The sequence below is a fragment of the Oncorhynchus keta genome, chromosome 26 (assembly GCF_023373465.1).
Source record: "Oncorhynchus keta strain PuntledgeMale-10-30-2019 chromosome 26, Oket_V2, whole genome shotgun sequence".
Classification (NCBI taxonomy): domain Eukaryota; kingdom Metazoa; phylum Chordata; class Actinopteri; order Salmoniformes; family Salmonidae; genus Oncorhynchus; species Oncorhynchus keta.
Genome location: NC_068446.1, coordinates 10084307 through 10103448, shown reverse-complemented (window position 1 = coordinate 10103448; position 19142 = coordinate 10084307). Strand labels below are relative to the sequence as shown.

Sequence of the window (19142 nt, the reverse complement as noted above, 5' to 3'; positions counted from 1 at the left end):
CCAGACCTGGCACATGAAGGCCTAATGAAGCCTGTCCCAGACCAGTCTGAATGTTGTTTGTCTCCTGCTGTTCAGTACAGGATAAATCAGGATCACATCAACCACAGCCAGGGAACATGGAGACCCATGCTGCTCTGATCTTTGTTGTGATTGGTCAAGGCGAGAATGAGCGGAAGGGTTGATGTAGCGGTTTGGGATGTGGTGATTTTGGACATTGGAAGCGACAGACATTTTCGTAAACAAAAATCTGCCATGTGACATATCTTTTAAACAAAATTGAGTCATTAACATACATTTTAAATCACAGTGCAGTTATCAACATATCTTTTGAAATCACTTGAATAATTTTAGCTGAACTTTTTTTGCTTGTACTTCTTTCAGATTTTGACCAGGGAGATCATATCACCAGAAGAACTTGTCATGTCTGGATGTCCTCTGCCCTAGTGGAAAACAAACCACTGTAATTCATATTATTAGGTTTGAAAGACCAAATTGGCCTTCTCTGAGGACATCCATCTGTCATCCAGCAAAGGTCCTCTCTCGCTCTTGATGGCTCTCAGTCTGTCTGCCTGTCTGTCTTTTAGAACCTTGACTCAACAGCCTTGAAGTCGCAACTTTGCTCTCTTAGGTTGTGATGATATATGAGTGTTTATACAGGGTAGGGGTGTGTAGGTGGACAGTTAAATACTGTTATTTTCAGGTGAAGGTAGGTCTGGTCCCCCTTCCTCCATGGGGTGTGTTTGTGTGAGAGAGAGAGTGTGTCTTGCGCCCATGCACTACCAAGCCTAGCCAGCTACAGGTCTATAGTTAGACGGCCCATCAACAGCTGCCATTATACTTGCCCCCTACCCCTCCACACTCAAACCCTCTTTCCCCTCTCACCTCTCCCAAACCACCAGTTGTCCCCAGCAGTAACAAGGAGCAGCCACCCATAGTGCTTTGCCACAGATTAGGGGGAACTGGTTAAACTTTCCACTCGACCAATGATATTTATGGATATAATTTCCAACTAATATCACCATAATATTGACCTTGACACACAAATGACTGTTGCTGCCCAACATAAGGCTTTTCCTCCCATTAATTTGTTGTTTCAAACATTGGCAGACTTTGTTTGAGATGTAGAATTCTCCCGGGCGCCATGTTGGCACCAAAGCTCCAATAAGAGAACTGCCCCAACTAACCATAAATTACCATTCTTTCATCACATTTGGTGCTAACTACAGAACGACTGTAATTGTCCGATATATTGGCCTTTTGTATTCTTGGCTATCGGCCCTTCTCTATCGGCTTTGCCCATAGTCCATGTACATAGTTAAGCTGCTACTATGACAGCTTTCACTCACCGCCTGAGCTACGAGCACTGCACATTGTTGAGGAATGTCTAGGTGAGAAAATCAGCAGCAGCAGCAAGCTAGCTCGTTCTCCAACAGAAATGTGCATTATTGAGAAATGGATGAATTGACAGTGACCAAATTCAAACTCCCCCTGTTGCAAATATTTGTTTAGTTAATTCACTAACAAGATAGCAAAGCTACGTGAGCTATGTGACCGGTTAGCAAATATTACGATAACTAACCATTTTATGTGGTGTTAGCTAGCTATATTAGCTACTATGCTAGCTAGCTGTCTTGGTAAACATGGTGCTAAGCTATCAGATAGGATCTAATAGCTAACATAGCTAGCTACCCTTAGATAGTTATCATTTTGAACATGCACTGTTTTTGGCAACAAAGCCTTGCGGTGGAATGCTAGCTATTTACTAGTGTGCTGATCTGACCAGCTGCAATCGTATCCGTAAATCGACAGTTGATAGTCAGATTAGATGATTGTCGTAATAGGGAAAGATGGAAGTGTTTTAAAATGCTTAAATAAAGGTTTGCAATAGGGTTAGCTCCCTAAAGAATCTTCCTGCATGTTTATGGACCAAAAATCTGTAGATCAGCGCTCGTGTGTGTGTTCTCACTTCTCAAACTATGGGCAGATTGGAGTCATTCAGACAGAACGCGCCTCGGGGTTTTCTAATGATCAATTAGCCTTTTTTTTAAATGATAAATATGCATTAGCTAACACAACGTGCCAGATTCCATAAAAACTCTGCCATTTCCAGCTACAATAGTAATTTACAACATTAACAAGGTCTACACTGTGTTTCTGATCAATTTGATATGATTTTAATGGACAAAAACAAGCACATTTCTAAGTGACCCTAAACTTTTGAACAATGGTGTATATTATTTAGTATATGTGAAGACGAGGAATTATTGGGGGCTCCCGAGTGGCACTTGGCACTTACATCTCAGTGGTAGAGGCGTTACTACAGACCCTGGTTCGATCCCGTGCTGTTTCACAAACGGCCATGTCCCATTTGGCGGCACACAATTGGCCCAGCGTCATTCGGGTTAGGGGAAGATTTGGCTGGTGTAGGCCGTCATTGTAAAATAAGAATTTGTTCTTAACTGTCTAAAGGTTAAATAAAAGTGATCAAGTGTTTGTCAAATTGTGAATGAGAGACTAATCAAGTGTGTACAGCCTGCACAAAAAAACAAAGCAGAGCTCATGCCTTCAAGCAACTTTTTTCAAATCATCACTAGTCGCATGATGCAGCCGTACAATGTATTACAAATCTAAACGTATAGAACAACTAAAGTTACATTAACTCTAAATTGAGCATATAGGAGTACCTATTTCTTTGTTAACCTCTTAACACAGAATAGCCACATGCGCGCACTCCCTCAAATCATTTAGAGAAAAGATTTATATTTTATTCAGCTTTGTTCAATTGTATTCTTCATACTATAAAATAATGCCACGGAATTCTGAGGAAATCTTGTCTGCTAAATGAACTAGTCTAGCACACAGCCATTTGGCATGGCCACATCAGGACCGAACATAAGGACAACTCAAGAGTATGCTATTCTGTTCTGAAATAGACTACATTTTCTTCATATCATGTTTCTTTAGACTTGTCTAAAATAAATAACTGTTTTATTGTCAAGGTGTAGGCTATATTACATGGATTTATTGTCAAGGTGTAGGCTATATTACATGGATTTATTAGACTTTTTAAAATGTAGATGTTCCAAAGGTCTGCATCATGTGTGGAAGCCAGGAGATGCTAAGTGTGTTTTTGTTAATTTACTGTGAGACCGACTGCGATTTCATGAGACCGGCTGACGGAATTTCACCACCGCCACAGCCCTAGTTACAGCCCACACATTTCTTGACAGATAGCTGAACTAGCCAATTGAGTTATTTCGAATTTCGTCCTGGCAGCTGAGTTGTTTAGAGATGCGTTGTGACAGCTGGAGAGAAAAAAAAAATATCCCGATCATGGAAAATTACAACATATACTAGTTTCATAAGCATCCGTGAACACAAGTCATGACGTTACGTTGGAACCATTTGCATTGAATAGATGTTATTTTATATTTTCAATCTATCAGCAGAGCCTATGGTCAACAACATTTGCATTGAAGCATCACTCCAGCACGTCACGCCTGTTTGGAAGAACATCATAATGTGATGCTTCAATGCATATGGAAGGCAAACAGATTGTTAGTCATCTGTAGCACCATAGACTCCACTGATCAGCCAGGAAAACCCAATGACTCAATGCATGCACACACTCCTATTGAAAATGCCTTCGTCTGTGTTTAGAGTAGGCCTATGCCATCTTAGTTTACCCAGTTTGTCAAGACATTCTAGACACGTAGTTAGATTGGTACAAACAAAGTCAAATGTATTATTTGATTTTCATATTGATGCATTAATGACATGGCTGTCTCTGGGAAATGTTGTCATCCAAATTTTCAAATGTAATGATATTGAATATCGGCCTAAAATATCGATCTTGACCCCCAAAAATAGGTTTTGGCATCAGCCCTAAAACAAAATCCATATTGGTCATTCTCTAGAGCGTCAGAGGTTTTTTGTGCTAACCTACTGTGCATCTCTGACTGTGGTCAGTCGGGGCTAGTCACTGCTAGCCCTAACTTGTCTCAGGGAAAATGGCAGTCTGGTCTCTTCCTGTGTCAAGCCAGCTAGCGCTATTCTTCCCTGCTGGCAGGCAGGCCTGGCGAATGGGAAGGCCTATTATTAGCAAGTTACATTCCACTTCCTCCCTTGCCACTCCTCTCCTCTTTGTTGTAATTTAATTGAATACGATTTCCAGCTGCTGTCTAGTGTAACATTCCACAACAAACCCGGAGAACTCTGAATCCGAGCCCTTCTGACATTGTCATTTTTGGGTTGTCGGAATTCAAGAAACCCTCCAATTGATGGAATGCCATTAAGGCTATCTATCTGTGGATGTTTTCCCTTAGAAACCCGGAGATCAGCTTTTCCCAAACTTGGTCCTGGGGACCGCTAGCCAGAATGTGACTTTCGTTAGTTTCTTCTCTCTATTCGAAACGGTGCTATGCCACAATGTGGACAACCAGAGTCCGGCGCGGTATATGGCTGGGAAAATCCAGGGATGGAATGTGTCTCTGTACTCCTAATTATCCCAGAATGGTGACTCGGAAGATTGGAGTACTGCTGGTTTCAAATTAAAATGCCGTTTTTGTCATCTAATGCTATAGCAGCCCTTTGGATTCCATGAAAATGCAACGTCTTGCATTGGGGTGAGTTGCTGCTGGAAGTGTTGTTGAATCCAATGGGTTGATTTAGCATTAGCTAGCCTAGCATGCTGACAAAAACTGCAGTTTAATTAAAAACTCAGTATTTCATATCTTCTCAATGTATCATTTTGGATAATGGGATAATTAAGAGTACAGTGCACTCTCCCATCTCTGGATCGAGGTATGTTTTCCAAGCCATATCTCCCAGCGGCTCCGCGGTGTCCTGATCATGGCAGCCTGCCGACCAGACCTTACAGAGAATTAAAGCGACCGTAAGATCTGATTATTTTGGCCTAGGGGACACCAAGGAATGCACATTTTGGTTTTTGGCCTAGCACTACACAGCTGACTCAAATAATCAACAAATTTTAATCTGCTATAGTGCTTGGGCAAAAACCCAAACATGCACACCTTTGGGTCCACAGGATCGAGTTTGGGAAACACTGCCATAGACCTATAGCTAATGCTATTCTTGTTAGAATTCTATGGTTTCCTAATAGTTTGGGCAAGTCTTCAGCCCCTGAAATACAGTGTTTAGCCATAGATAGACAGAGAGACTCCTATTCCCATAGAGACCCAGTCCTCTACAGTCAGTGTTGGGTTTCCATTGTATGGATGACCTGGGGGATTCTCCTTGTAACCAGAGCTCTAGAGCCTGGGCAGAATGGGAAAGCAATCCTCTCCTTTTTTTTTTTCCCGGCCTCTGATTAAGGTTACAGGGAGGGAACGGGAATGCTGTTCAATCTAACAAGGGCCGGTCACTTTCTGGTGTGGTTCAGTGATTCAGACAACCTTTAATTAGATATAGGACATTGTTTTACCAGTGTGGGTGTGGGTGTGTGTGTGTGTGTTGTAACCATTCGCTTTCCTAAACTCCAAATCTGATTTTGTGTTAAACCGTCGTCCCGTGTCTGTTCTTGTATAATAGAGAGGGTGTAGGATGTAGTGCAGTCTCTATGGCAGGGCAGTTATTGTACCATTTTTGTATGTCCATCTCAGTATTTCTCTTATCACTGAATCTCAGAAAGCAGCACAATCTGTGCCTCTGGGTTTATCAGCGTACAACATCACAATCAGACACAATCCAGTGTGGTTTCACACAAAACAGCCCTTAGAATTCAGCTATAGGTCTATAATGTAGGCTGCCACCCAATCTCCATATTTACATATACTTCTACTGTAACCATTTCTCCACCATTTTTACCGTACATTGCATTATCATGGTCTTCAACAAGGCCCCATAGGGGTCTCTTATCATAACCCCTGCACTCAGTCTGCTATTGTGTTCATGCAGCCATAGATAAACTTTAGTATTTTGGCTTAATGAAAGTTGAATGTGATATGGAGAAGGCCTGTAAAGCTCGCTGCTCTGCCTTCAGGTCCTTCTGTAGCTCAGTTGGTAGAGCATGGCGCTTGTAACGCCAGGGTAGTGGGTTCGATTCCCGGGACCACCCATACGTAGAATGTATGCACACATGACTGTAAGTCGCTTTGGATAAAAGCGTCTGCTAAATGGCATATATTCTGCTAATTTCTTGTCTAACAATCAGAGCAGGTTCTGGTTGTATACTGAGAGAAAAGCCAGCTTTTAGGCTTAACCTGCTGAACCAGTGGGTTTGTTCATGTCCATGTAAGAGGCAACGGATGGATTAACATGTACACATAACATAACACCAGACGAGACCTAGATAACGCCTACACAAGGAAACAATGGTAAACCATGTTTTGGGGTTTCCGGTTCCATGTTGACATTAAATGTTCTAAGACTGGTTACATTCTAGTGAGAATGTGAATCAGAATGGTATTGTGCTGATTGATTAACCATTTGGCACCAGTATGGAGGATAGTTTGCCTAACTGTGTAAATCTAAAGGCTCTCCATATTGCCCAGTGTGTATCACTGTAGTTACAGTGCCTGTCTGGCAATGTCGTGGAGGGAACAAAACAATGTCTGGTGTCTATTGATGTCTCCATGGCTCCAAGTCGGACAAATTCCCTGAGCTCAGGTTGAGTTGTTAACAGTGTCTGAACTGTCTGATGTTGAGCCATGTAGCAGTTAGACCACCTACAATATGTACTCCCACCTCCCATAACACTACATGGTGGCAATCATAGAGCCATCACATTAATCACTTACATAACTTGGATCACTGGCCTTGTATGGCCTAATGTGTGTGTGTGTGTACCATGAATGCACAATAAGTGTGTGTCTGTGTGTGAGCAGCAGCTGCCTGCTTGCCAGCCGCGTAGGCAGTGTATTTATAGAGACACTGCTGGCTCTCCAGCATGTGAGGGGCAGCCGGAGGGACAACCCAGCACCTCTCAAGTCCCCCATTCTGTCCTCCCTCCCATACCGTAAGTATGAAACACAAAAGGACAACACTCAGCAACAACAACAGCAGTACTCAGAAGATGAGCTAGGATCCCCCCCCGCCCCACTTTTCCCAAAGTAAATAGTGAGCTCTGCCATTTTTCTGCTGTGATTTAGCCCTTAACCACTCTGGCTTTCCTCACATTCTCAAACATTGTTATGCAGGCAGAGATTCAAATGCATTGCAGGCGTCAATTTCAAATGAATGGGTAAGATGAGTACCATAGTGTGTTGCTGTTAGGTGTAGATCCAGCCCCTCAGTAGGTTATGTACACACAAGGCCCTGTTGGTCTGTGGAGCGCTGGCGTAAACAGGGAGGCGAGGGGGAGAAGAGGACGGAGAGACTGTTTATGCTGAAGTCTTGTGAGTTATGAGGTGTGCTAGAGACAGTGCAGTGGGATAGTTTGTGTGTGGTGGCGTGCAACAGATGGGGACTGTTGTTTCAGCCTGCAAGGCCGTCCCTTACCTTTGCTCCAGCCATTGTTCCCATTTCCTCTGTAAACAATGTGCTTCTCGTTCCCAAACACCGCCACACGAAGCACCCTAGGCCTACCCAACATCTCAGCCCCCTGCAGACTTATGCAAGCCCCTGTATATGTGTTTTCCTGATTCTGACACTGCCATCTTGGTGATGGCTTTAATGCCGGATCTTCAGGTTCAACTTGGCAAGAGGACAGGATCACCTGCTTTCTGCTTTGAAAGAAAAGGGAAAAGAGAGCTGATCCACTGCTGTTCAGAGGTGAGGAGCAGTGGTGGTTGGTGCTGTTTAAGATGAGAGAGGACAAAGTTTTTTTTTTTAATGAGCGTGGCCTTATTTCTATTAGAGCATATTGGATGACTGTCATTCATATTTGATTTCATATTCAAATGTTCCCTGTACCCATCATGAGGTTGCTACATCCTAGCCTTTAAATGAAAGTTTACACACATTGACACATTCAATACCGTCTTGCCTGCATCTAGCTGATCTAGGGTGTAATCATTGGTCCAACAGTTGCAAACAAGAGTTTCTATTAGACAAATTCAGGCTTTCGTTCTGTTTGCTTCCTTTTTAAGAAATGTTTTTCAACCGAATCGTCAGAATGAATACAATCCTGATACATACACAAACACAGTTGGCTTTCATAGCAGCCACATACAAACAGCATGATTCCTTTCATTGAGCTCTCCTACTTTCACCTTTTCCATTCACTTGTGGACTTCAGTGCACAACACATCAGCTGTCTGTGACCAGGTGAAAAAACCTTTCCAAGCCAAACCTTCATATCATAACCGCTACACACAGCCTACATATTAGCTAACGTCATAGTCAACATAGCTACTAGAACTAACATGGTTGGAGTAAACACGCTACAAACATGCAGTACAGTGTACAGTCAGCAAGCAGTTGAGCAGTTACACAGTTGTGCAGCGGTTTAATAAAACCAAACGTTTTCCTTGACTTAGAACAGTTCCAATGTTGGATAGCCATAACCAGCTAGCTAACATAGCATCCCTCTCTGTTTGAGCCAGGTGTTTGAGTAGGCTAAACTAGCTATCTGCCTGTGAAAGTTTAAAAAAATTATGAAATCTAGATAGCTCTTTCTCGGTCGCTTCTCCATTTTTTTTTCTGAATTAATTTGTTATACTATTGTCTTCTCTCTCTCTTTGAATCAACTACTCACCACATATTATGCACTCTAGTGCTAACTAGAAGTAGCTTGTGCTTTCAGTACAAGATTAATTCTCTGATCCTTTGATTGGGTGGACAATGTCTATCCCCTAAGAGCTCTGATGTGTTGGAGGTCCTCCGGATGTTCTAATAATTACTGTGTAAGTCTATGGAAGGGGGTGAGTACCACAAGCCTCCAGGTTTTTGTATTGATGTAAAGGTAACCAGAGGAGGACGGAAACTAGCTATCCTCCGGCTACACCATAGTGCTACCCTACAGAGTGCTGTTGAGGTTACTGTAGACCTTCATTGCAAAACAGTGTGTTTTAATCAATTATTTGGTGGCCTGAATATATAATGTTCTGTATAGTTTTATCCCATAAAGGATAACTAACTGTTTTACTATTTTTATCAAATTCACTGAGGATGATGCTCCTCCCCTGGTGAGATATTCCCACTAACACCTTAACGAAACCGGCACTGCGAGTGCGCCATCGTGCGCATGTTGATTTTGTCTATTCCCACCCAGGCGCGTTCATGACTCACAGGTTAAAATACCAAAACCAACTGTGAACCAACTATATTCATTTGGGGACAGGTCAAAACACATGGAGCATTCATGGACATTTATCTATCTTGATGTTGCTAGTTAATTTGTCCTGGGAGATAAACATTGGGTTCTTATTTTACCTGAAATGCATATGGTCCTTTTTTTGCTTGATCTTTGTAGAATTTTGAGTCGTACAAAATTGTCTGTTCTCTACTCTGACAATTCATCCACAGATAAAAACATAGTTTGTTTACTTTAATTTCTCCTCGTTGTAGAGCTTTCAATCACCCATGTGGAAACCAATGAGTAGATGACAATAACTCCTCCAGAGTGAGACCTAGTTAAAAGGCTTGGGCATGGGCCTCAATTCAGGGGTCAATCCCATCCACTCCACACAGCCGGAGGCCCTGCGGTGATCTGACGTCCACCAGGCAACCCCCACCCCAGGCACAGATCTGGGATAAGCTTACCCTCTCCAAGTTCTACCCTTATCTATTTAGAGGAAACACAAACTGACCTTTGATCAGTGTCTAGAGGCAACTTCATCCAACTCTCCCACAGACCTTTCATAAATCTGCCCTGAAGAGCGACGCTCTGCCGCCCCAAGTCTTAAAAACGTTAATCAGCCTTTCCTCTGATGTCTCTCTCTCACACACACACACACACACACACACACACACACACACACACACACACACACACACTCGGCACCGCAGCTGGTTGTCTTACTGGAGTCTTGTGGTTACTTAGAGCTGCAGGCCACAATAATCATTTAGAGCCTGACCCAGATTAGGGCCTATATTACCATGTTTGGTGTTTAGCCTCCATCTCTGTGTTATGATGGAGCATCTGGAGTGTCTGCAGCTGAGGTTTGATATTGAAATACACTTTCACTTTTTGGAAGCATGTCTGTTGGTATTCTCTCTACATTAGCAAAGGCTTCTGAGCACGTTTTTTTTTTCAGAGTAAACAGTTATACTGACTCAACAAAATGTTTCTCACTGTTGCAGTAAATCACAGAGCAATGTCCGGTAATCTACATCTCAACTCGGTGTTGTTTTTTTGGGGCCCTGTTGCTTCTGGTGACTAACCCCACAGTGGATTCTTCCTGACTGGGTTAGAGTAACAGGAAGTGGCTTTTACCTTCCCAGTGTGCCTCTGTGAGTCACAACATGGTGTGGGAAGCCCTTTATGCCCTCACACCGCACCACTCTGACTGACTATTTAGTGTCCATTGTAAACAGTTTATTAAACCTAGCTTTTTAGTGTTATTCTCTTGATTGTATGTATCTACAGTACCTGCCAAAAGTTTGGACACCTACACATTCTAGGGTTTTTCTTTATTTTTTAAAACAATTTTCTACATTGTAGAATAATAGTGAAGACATCAAAATTATGAAATAGATGGAATCATGTAGTAATCAACAAAAGTGTTAAACAAATCAAAATATGTTTTATATTTGAGATTCTTCAAAGTAGCCTCCCTTGATTACAGCTTTGCACACTCTTGGCATTCTCTCAACCAGCTTCACCTGGAATGCTTTTCCAAAAGTTCCCACATACGCTGAGCACTTGTTGGCTGCTTTTCCTTCACTCTACGGTCCAACTCATCTCAAACCATCTCAGTTGGGTTGAGGTTGGGTGATTGTGGAGGCCAGGTTATCTGATGCAGCACTCCATCACTCTCCTTGGTCAAATAGCCTTTACACAGCCTGGAGGTGTGTTGGGTCATTGTCCTGTTGAAAAACAAATGCTAGTCCCACTAAGCACAAACGAGATGGGATAGCGTATCGCTGAAGAATGCAGTGTTAGCCATGCTGGTGAAGTGTGCCTTGAATTCTAAATAAATCAGTGTCACCAGCAAAGCACCATCACACCACCTCCATGTTTCACGGTGGGAACCACACATGCGGAGATCATCAGTTCACCTACTCTGCGTCTCAAAGACACAGCAGTTGGAACCAAAAATCTAAAATTTGGACTCCTCAGACTAAAGGACAGATTTCCACCTGTCTAATGTCCATTGCTTGTGTTTCTTGGCCCAATACATCTCTTCTTATTGGTGTCCTTTAGTAGTGGTTTCTTAGCATCATTTCGACCATGAAGGCCTGATTCACAGTCATCTGAGCAGTTGATGTTGAGATGTCTGTTACTTGAACTGTGTAGCAGCTATTTGGGCTGCAATCCTCTGCAGCAGAGGTAACTCTGGGTCTTTATTTCCTGTGGTGGTCCTAATGAGAGCCAGTTTCATCATAGCGCTTGATGGGCTTTACGACTGCACTTAAAATTTCAAAGTTCTTAAAATGTTTCCGAATTGACTGACCTTCAGGTCTTAAAGTAATGATGGACTGTCATTTCTCTGTCATTTCTCTTTGCTTATTTGAGCTGTTCTTGCCATAATATGTACTTGGTCTTTTTACTAAATAGGGCTACCTTCTGTATACCACTCCTACCTTGTCACAATACAACTGATTTGCTCAAATGCATTAAGAAGGTAAGACGTTCCACAAATGAACTTTTAACAAGGCACACCTTGTTAATTTAAATGCATTTCAGGTGACTACCTCATAATGCTCGTTGTGAGAATGCCAAGAGTGTGCAAATCTGTCAAGGCAAAAGGTGGCTATTTGAAGAATCTCAAATATAAAATACATTTTGATTTGTTTAACACTTTTTTTTTGGTTACTACATGGTTCCATATGTGTCATTTCATCATTTTCATGTCCTCAGTATTAATCTACAGGGTAGAAATAAAAACCCTTGTGTCCAAATGTTTGACTGGTACCTTAAGTACACTCCAGTTCTTTTTCACATCATGCAACAGTTAATTTGTGCTGCATTTATGGGTGTATATAAATGTGGAATGAGCGAGACTATGATCAGGTCTCGTGTCCGATGCAGTGATGCGACAGTGCCGTCAAGACTCCTTCCTGGCCCTTGTATTTTAAACAAACTAGTTTGACATCCCTCGCACTGAGATGGCAGTATAATAGATGGATACATATATATAACATTATTGCCCTCTAAGGGAAATGGTTAGTCTTGAACATTTTGAAGGAGAATAAAAAAAAATGGAACTTAATCTGTATTTTTGATGTAAATGGCATGGTGTAGATATATTTTTTACATTTTCCCTGGGTTTTGACAAACTTACCTCTGCAGCGATTGAAATCCTGAGCGTCATTCTGGAGTTCCAGGGTGTCCAAAAACACGAACAAAGGCTCCAGAAACGCCCAAAGGTCTCAGCATTGTGATTGCAGGTCTTTTAGATGCTGTACACATGAAATTGTCATTCCAAACTTTATCCGCAATGTTATCTTCCATTTTGTGGAACTCAACCATTTCCTGTGTGTGCATATTGGCGTGCCTGCGTGTACTTTCATGTTCCAGCCTGGCTGATCTCGTGAGTGACAATGTAACTAGCGACAGGTAATGAATGTCTTCAAGGTGCAATATGCAGAAATCGCTCTTCCATTTCCTGGTTGCTAAAATTCTAATAGTTTGCTTGTTTAGTCACAAACTGAAATGAAGCTATGTGAAGAGCAGTGTTTTCCAAGCTAGGGGTCGCCTGATAGGATAATTTCCAAAATCCTGGTTAAAAAAACCTACAAATGTATATTATAATGTCGTCTTTGTCTCTCAAATCATTGGAATGTGGTTAACCTCTCAATTTTAAATGATTCAAATCTAAAAGTTAGAATTCAACCAGAAGAGCACCCTTAGATCATGGGAAGGGCCTCACTTGACCTTTGCACTTCAATCATTCCACGGTGAATGGCTAAGCCCGCTACGCTATGAAACCACACCGATTGCAGAGACTTTGGTTTTACCAGCCCGCAATTGATAATGTGAAAACAATGTGTGGGGAGGCTGAGGCACAGAAACTCACATCAATACCTTTTTGTCAGATAACACCGTGAAACTAAAAATTGATGCTATTTTTAGCAATCAAGAGGAAATTCTAAAACTCCCCCCTTATGTTCTCCAAATGAACGTTAGCTGCGAGGGCCGAGATGCCCATGCATTGACTCTTGCTCGCTACATGTCGGATGTTCTTCACGAGGACATATTGCGCTATCTCCCAATTCCCAAGCATGAAACTGCACAGGGTATGTTCTGTGTGCTGCGTGGCTATATTGACAAAAAAAAAACAGATTCCATGGGATCAAATGGTTGGCTTTTGCACACAATCTCTCACGGAATGGCAGGCAGGCAACTGCACTCTTGTTATGAATGTGTCTCCCTCTGCCATATGGACACATTGTATAATACACCCACTGAGCTATAATGAAAACACTGGTGGCAAATGGTGGCAAAAGATCTGCGCGCGGAACTCGGTTATGCAGCAGGTAACTTGCAGCAGGTAAACTACATCATGCACGCCTGTTCGCAAAACCTTATAGCGATATGGGATAAGAGCATGAAAATGTTATTTCACACCGAGGCTTGGTGGTTATCGAAAGAGGAGTCTTGGTCTTAATTGAGAGAGGAACTGTTATCATTTGCAACTGAACAAAAATATAAAAGCAACAATTTCAAAGACTTTACTGAGTAACAGTTCATTTTAGGAAATCAGTAAATTTAAATCAATTCATTAGGCTCTAATCTATGGATATGACATGACTGGGAATACAGATATGAATCTGTAGATCTTCTGTGCTTCCAACTTTGTGGCAACAGTTTGAGGAAGGCCCTTACCCTCAGCATGACAATGTCCCCATGCACAAAGCGAGGTTCATACAGAAATGGTTTGTCGAGACCTGTGTGGAAGAACTTGACTGGTCTGCACAGAGACCTGACCTCAACCCCTTCGAACCACTTTGGGATGAATTGGAACGCAGACTGCGAGCCAGGCCTAATCGCCAAACATCAGTGCCCGACTTCACTAATGCTCTTGTGGCTGAATTCTGCGGGAACTTGCTGCCAATGTTCCAACATCTGGTGGAAAGCATTCCCAAAAGAGTGGAGGCTGTTATAGCAGCAAAAGAGAGCAACTCCATATGTTCGATGTGCACATACTTTTGATCATGTAGTGTATTACACTTGCATTAGGGCAGGTCTGTAGGAACTGATTTTAAAGGCTGTTGTCATTCCAACAGAAACTTGCGTAATCTCGGATGATATAATGATCAGTGATAGGTATGAGCCACTGAGCTGCGGTAACTAACCACCTGTTAGGCCTGCTGCTGCTTATGTGGTCCTATGGAAGAATGTAGCGGGGCTGGAATATCGTGTACAGTAGCTTATCTACCGCCAGGCTAGCTATGGGTGTAGGGCTGGGAAATGCCAGTGAGCTCATATACATTGCAATTCGGTGTTCCGAACATATTGCGCTGCTGCAGAGGGACAAGAGAGTGCCGCGAGAAAATGAATTTGATCAGTCATGGAATTAAAAGTGCTGAAAACCATGTATGTTCACCATTTAAAAAGAAGATTGATAACAAATTAGAGATGGAGAAATATGAGGTTTGGTGCAGGTACAACTGACTAGAACCAGCTAATGTTTTTTGTTTTATTTTGAGAAGCCATACTTGGAGTCATAGAATCGATATGATATTGCTATATTCTGTGTGTCTTTGTTCCCCCCCTCTATGTGGATGTGGGACAGGGAATCTGAAAGGGAGACGAGTAAAGGAAGGAATTGAAGACTGTTACCCTGGAAACCATCTCTGACATGTTTTTTTCTCCTGTCTAACCTGATGTTCTCTTCTCTTTGTCTCCCTGTAGTCACGTGGAAAAGATCACTACTTGGCATGACCCTCGTAAGACCATGACGGCCGCCATGAATCAGATGAGCCTCCACGCTCCCCCACCCTCCGCCACCCCACAGCAACGCAACATGGCCCTGTCCCAGCCCAACCTCGGTTAGTGTCGCGCACACACACACCCTAGGGTTGAGTACTTTCCTGGTATTTTACAAATATTCCACTCTGAGAATAAATCACTTTTCTCCCGGGTAACCTGGTATTTCCCACCAAAACTGGAAGTTTAATTCTAAAACATACACAAATGTCTGGATTTGATCAGAGCTTTGATCAGAGCTTTGATCGGCATAAAAATTCAAGGCCGATGCCACCTAAAGCCAGATGAGCCCTACATAAAGCTCCAATGATTGTGCTGTTATTCAATAGGCGTACTTCTGACAGGCTATAGGCCACCGCACATTACGCACAACAGATTAACCTGAAAGCTCATCGATTGTATGCTCTCTTAGGTAAATAAATAAAACGGCCTCCTGTAATCTTTTTGGATGTGGATCTTATTATTCTGTATTATATGGACTGGATTTACGCACCTCATTCAAACCATGAAGCTGGGAGAGAACATGCAATCCTGGTGCAGGACATGCGGCCTACAAAGTTCGTTATAGGCTAGTGAATTAGTTTCATTCTGAAATATAATAGGCCTATTTCAAAAGGCGATAATTAGTAGGCTGACTCGTTAGCCCACCTTTCACAATATTTCCCCTCATGTTGTGTGACGTGTGTATTACCTTCATTCCTTCCTCAACGGGTACATTTGAATCAGTTTTGTTGTCCTTATCTTCATTGTAATGACATGCTTGAATAATACAGGACTAAAATAAGATGCATACGGCTTCTTCTCTTCACGAAGATTGAATGTTTATGGGTCTGAATAAATAGCTGCTATAGCAGCCAAACTTAACTGGCGGACCGTGGTCTGGGTCCGAACCCAGAGAAGGGTCAATCCGGACCGGACAACATCGCTTTTTGTTGTAAATTGATTGACATTTTATATATTTAGACAGCTTTAAAAAAAACATCAACCGGCCTCTCAGCATCCTCTTTCTCGCGCTCTCTCGAAGCAACGCCCACCTATTAGTGCCCCGTCTAATACAATCGAGTGGTTATATGCAAATACAAGAGGCCGCTTCACATCAATCCAAAAATCCTCTGCGGAACCTTGGGACAAGCAGGCAGAAATAAAGTGCGGTTCAACTGTTAATATCACACATAGAAGAAGCTTAGTTACCAGTATCTTTGTTAATATGGCTTGTTAAAAAAAAAAAAGAAGTTTACTCTGAAAACCGTATATTCAAAGATGAGTGGACGGAAATGTATTTATTCATTCTCCCCACAACTAGCACAAAACCAATGTGCCTGATATGCAGCGAGTCCATAACTCTCCTGAAAAGTGCCAATGTTAAGCGCCAATATGACACCAGGTATAGAACATTTGATTAGATGAATCCCCTGAACTCGGAGGTGATAACAAGATTAACCAACACAAATCCCAATATGAGTGGTCCATCAAAGTCCTTGTCAATTCCCTGACAGCCCAACAGCGTGCAATGGAGTGTCCACTGCGGATAGCTTTGGTTTTGGGAAAACGCTCACAAGAAAATCCAGATGCTGAAATGGTAAAAGGATGCATGTGTGAAGTTGCTGACACCTTCCTTGAAGGTCAACAAAAAGATGAGCTCAGGGAAAGATCAACCAGATCCCACTGTAATGAAGAGAACTGAAACATTAGCTGAAGATTTAACTTCACAACTTGATGAGGCCATTCAGAATGCAGCATGCATTTCATTAGCTGTGGATGATTCATCAGATAACACTGCAATCAAGTTGTCAGAAGAAGCTAACCAGATCTTCAGATGGGTAGATGTTACATTACTGAAATGATGTTGAGCTGCAAGCAAATGTGTCTTTGAAGGAGCAGGCTGGTGATTGTGACGCTGTCACTTTCTGGGGAAAGATGGTGCCTGCAACTGATTTTTCCTGTTCTCATGAGACTGGCATTATACATCCTGACCATGTTTGGCTCCACATACAGCTGTGAATCAGCCTTCTCCACAATCAACTTAATTAAAAACAAATACCGCACCAGGCTCACCAATGAACACCTGCACCAGTGTCTCAGAGTTATTCTCAGTGTCAAAATTCAAAGTATTGGCGGGAGACCAAGTTTAATTTCTCCCATTGATGCGACGGCAAGGCCCAGAGTGACTTATACATGAATATTGCATGGCCCACAGTGACATTCTGTGCATTCAGATTATTATTTTTGTTCAACTCTCCTTTGTTCTCCAGAAAACATGCACTTTATTTCATAATAATAATAATTGTAAAAAGTAAATTCAAGGACCGTGTACAATGGTTCAGAGTGCACTTTGTTTATAGACAATTATGCAACCACTTTTGTTCTTCAGCAATGTTCCACGTTTACATGCTAAAGGAGTTATTAAAGTAATTAAAGTTCTTAGTCTCAATGTATTTAATGTACATTTTATATAACATGTTTCCTAAGTCGTAGACTACTATGTTTCCTACTACGCTGTACCATAGCGCCGATAAACGACGATATCCCTCCGGACCTTTGCCACCTAGGAAATTTGTGTCACTGGACCTTTTCAAATGGTAGTTGAGTACCCCTGTGCTATAGCATGTCTTCTCCTTTCCTTGTGGGTTCTTTTGGCTGCTGTATATAACTTTCAGCAAGCTTGCATCCCTCTTACCTTGGTCTGAAGGTAACCTAGTGCCTGTTTAAAAAATGAATGGAAGTATAGAAGTAATTTTGTGCCAACAAAAATTGTTAAATATTTGTCCCCCAAAATATATTTCCTGAGCTTTCTTATCTCCTATATAAAAAACGTATTTCTTATTATACATTTTTTTGACTGTTTTGCCATTTATGAAAGTGTTATTCAATGTGTTTCTATGGGCTTTAGTAGTAATTTTATCAAATCATGTATTTTTTATACCTTCCTAAATCAAATAGCTAAATGATCCATGGTACGAACACCTTAAAACAATTCCATATGTTAACTTGGTAGAACCCACCCCCATAATGAATTAGCTAAATATAAGGGCTAATGCTGCATTGAATTTATTACCTAGGCTAGGACATCTATCTACAGTATATCTATATCGATACTGTATCGTCAACATCGATGTATCGATACTGTATCGTTTTTTGGATACAATTTGAATGGAATTGACGGTGAGAGAAAGACCATGCTCGCGTATGTAATAACTTAAAGCAACAATATTCGAGTGCAGCTGCAATTTTAATGAAGTCACCCCCCCCACACACACACAAAAAAAACAATAAGGTATTTAATTTGTATAAATTATGGATCCCATTAGCTGCTCCAAGGACCAGCAGAATTAAGGCAATTACACGATTTAAAAACATTACAATACATTAATTACAGAATTCACAGTAAGTGTGTGCCCTCAGGCCCATACTCCACTACCACAAAATCCATGTGTACTGGTGTGTGTATAGTGCGTATGACCCCCGAAAGCCAGATGGAGATTAAATTAGACAAGCATTCAGATATATTGGTTATAATATTACTGTAGCATACAGTAGGCTATGCTGCAGCAAATGTACCAGTCACAAGAAGAAGACAAAAGTTACCGGCTGATGAGGTGATGCATGCACTGTGAACTGCGCGTTCTGTCCCCACCCCGAACGTTGCCTTGATCGTCCACATAGCAGGACAGATGAGACCGATTTTTAGACTTCGCATATCATTTAACAGTTCCATTTCACATCATGCTGTTCATACAGTTCATTTATAATAATTTACTGGTTTCTCGCAGTTATTTATCCCGCGAAACGGTAGTGGCTTTGGGCAGGATATCTCTGTGAATCTCGGCAACCCGATTCACGCTCTTAAACCCTGACACACTCAACTGGGCCAACCACCGTGAGTTAGTAGCTTACCAAAACACACTGATATCCCACTTCTCTTGACGCCTATGTGCTGACATATCTGCCACAAGGCACTGCCCATTTATCACTCTGACCAATGACGTCTTTCACCCTGGGGAACTACCACAATAACATGCGCAGTCCCTTTCCACAATAACACCAAAGGAATGTGTGTGAACCAACCAAAAGCCAGGATCTGTGTTGCCCGAGAGAGGCATGTTATTGTGTTGAAGGTGAGATAAGGAAACCCTCCCCACCCTCTTAT

The 19142-nt window shown here is 42.0% G+C and overlaps 1 protein-coding gene across 3 annotated transcripts in view; it reads left to right on the top strand.

Annotated features, from left to right (window-relative positions):
• The window catches only part of LOC118358905 (WW domain-containing transcription regulator protein 1-like), a 75851-nt gene that overhangs the window by 46014 nt on the left and 10695 nt on the right, over positions 1–19142 (top strand). For all 3 annotated transcript variants that reach the window (XM_035736911.2, XM_035736910.2, XM_035736912.2), the window contains exon 2: positions 14921–15057. In XM_035736911.2, the coding sequence (XP_035592804.1) occupies positions 14921–15057 (137 nt within the window). The remainder of the gene's footprint in view (positions 1–14920; positions 15058–19142) is intronic.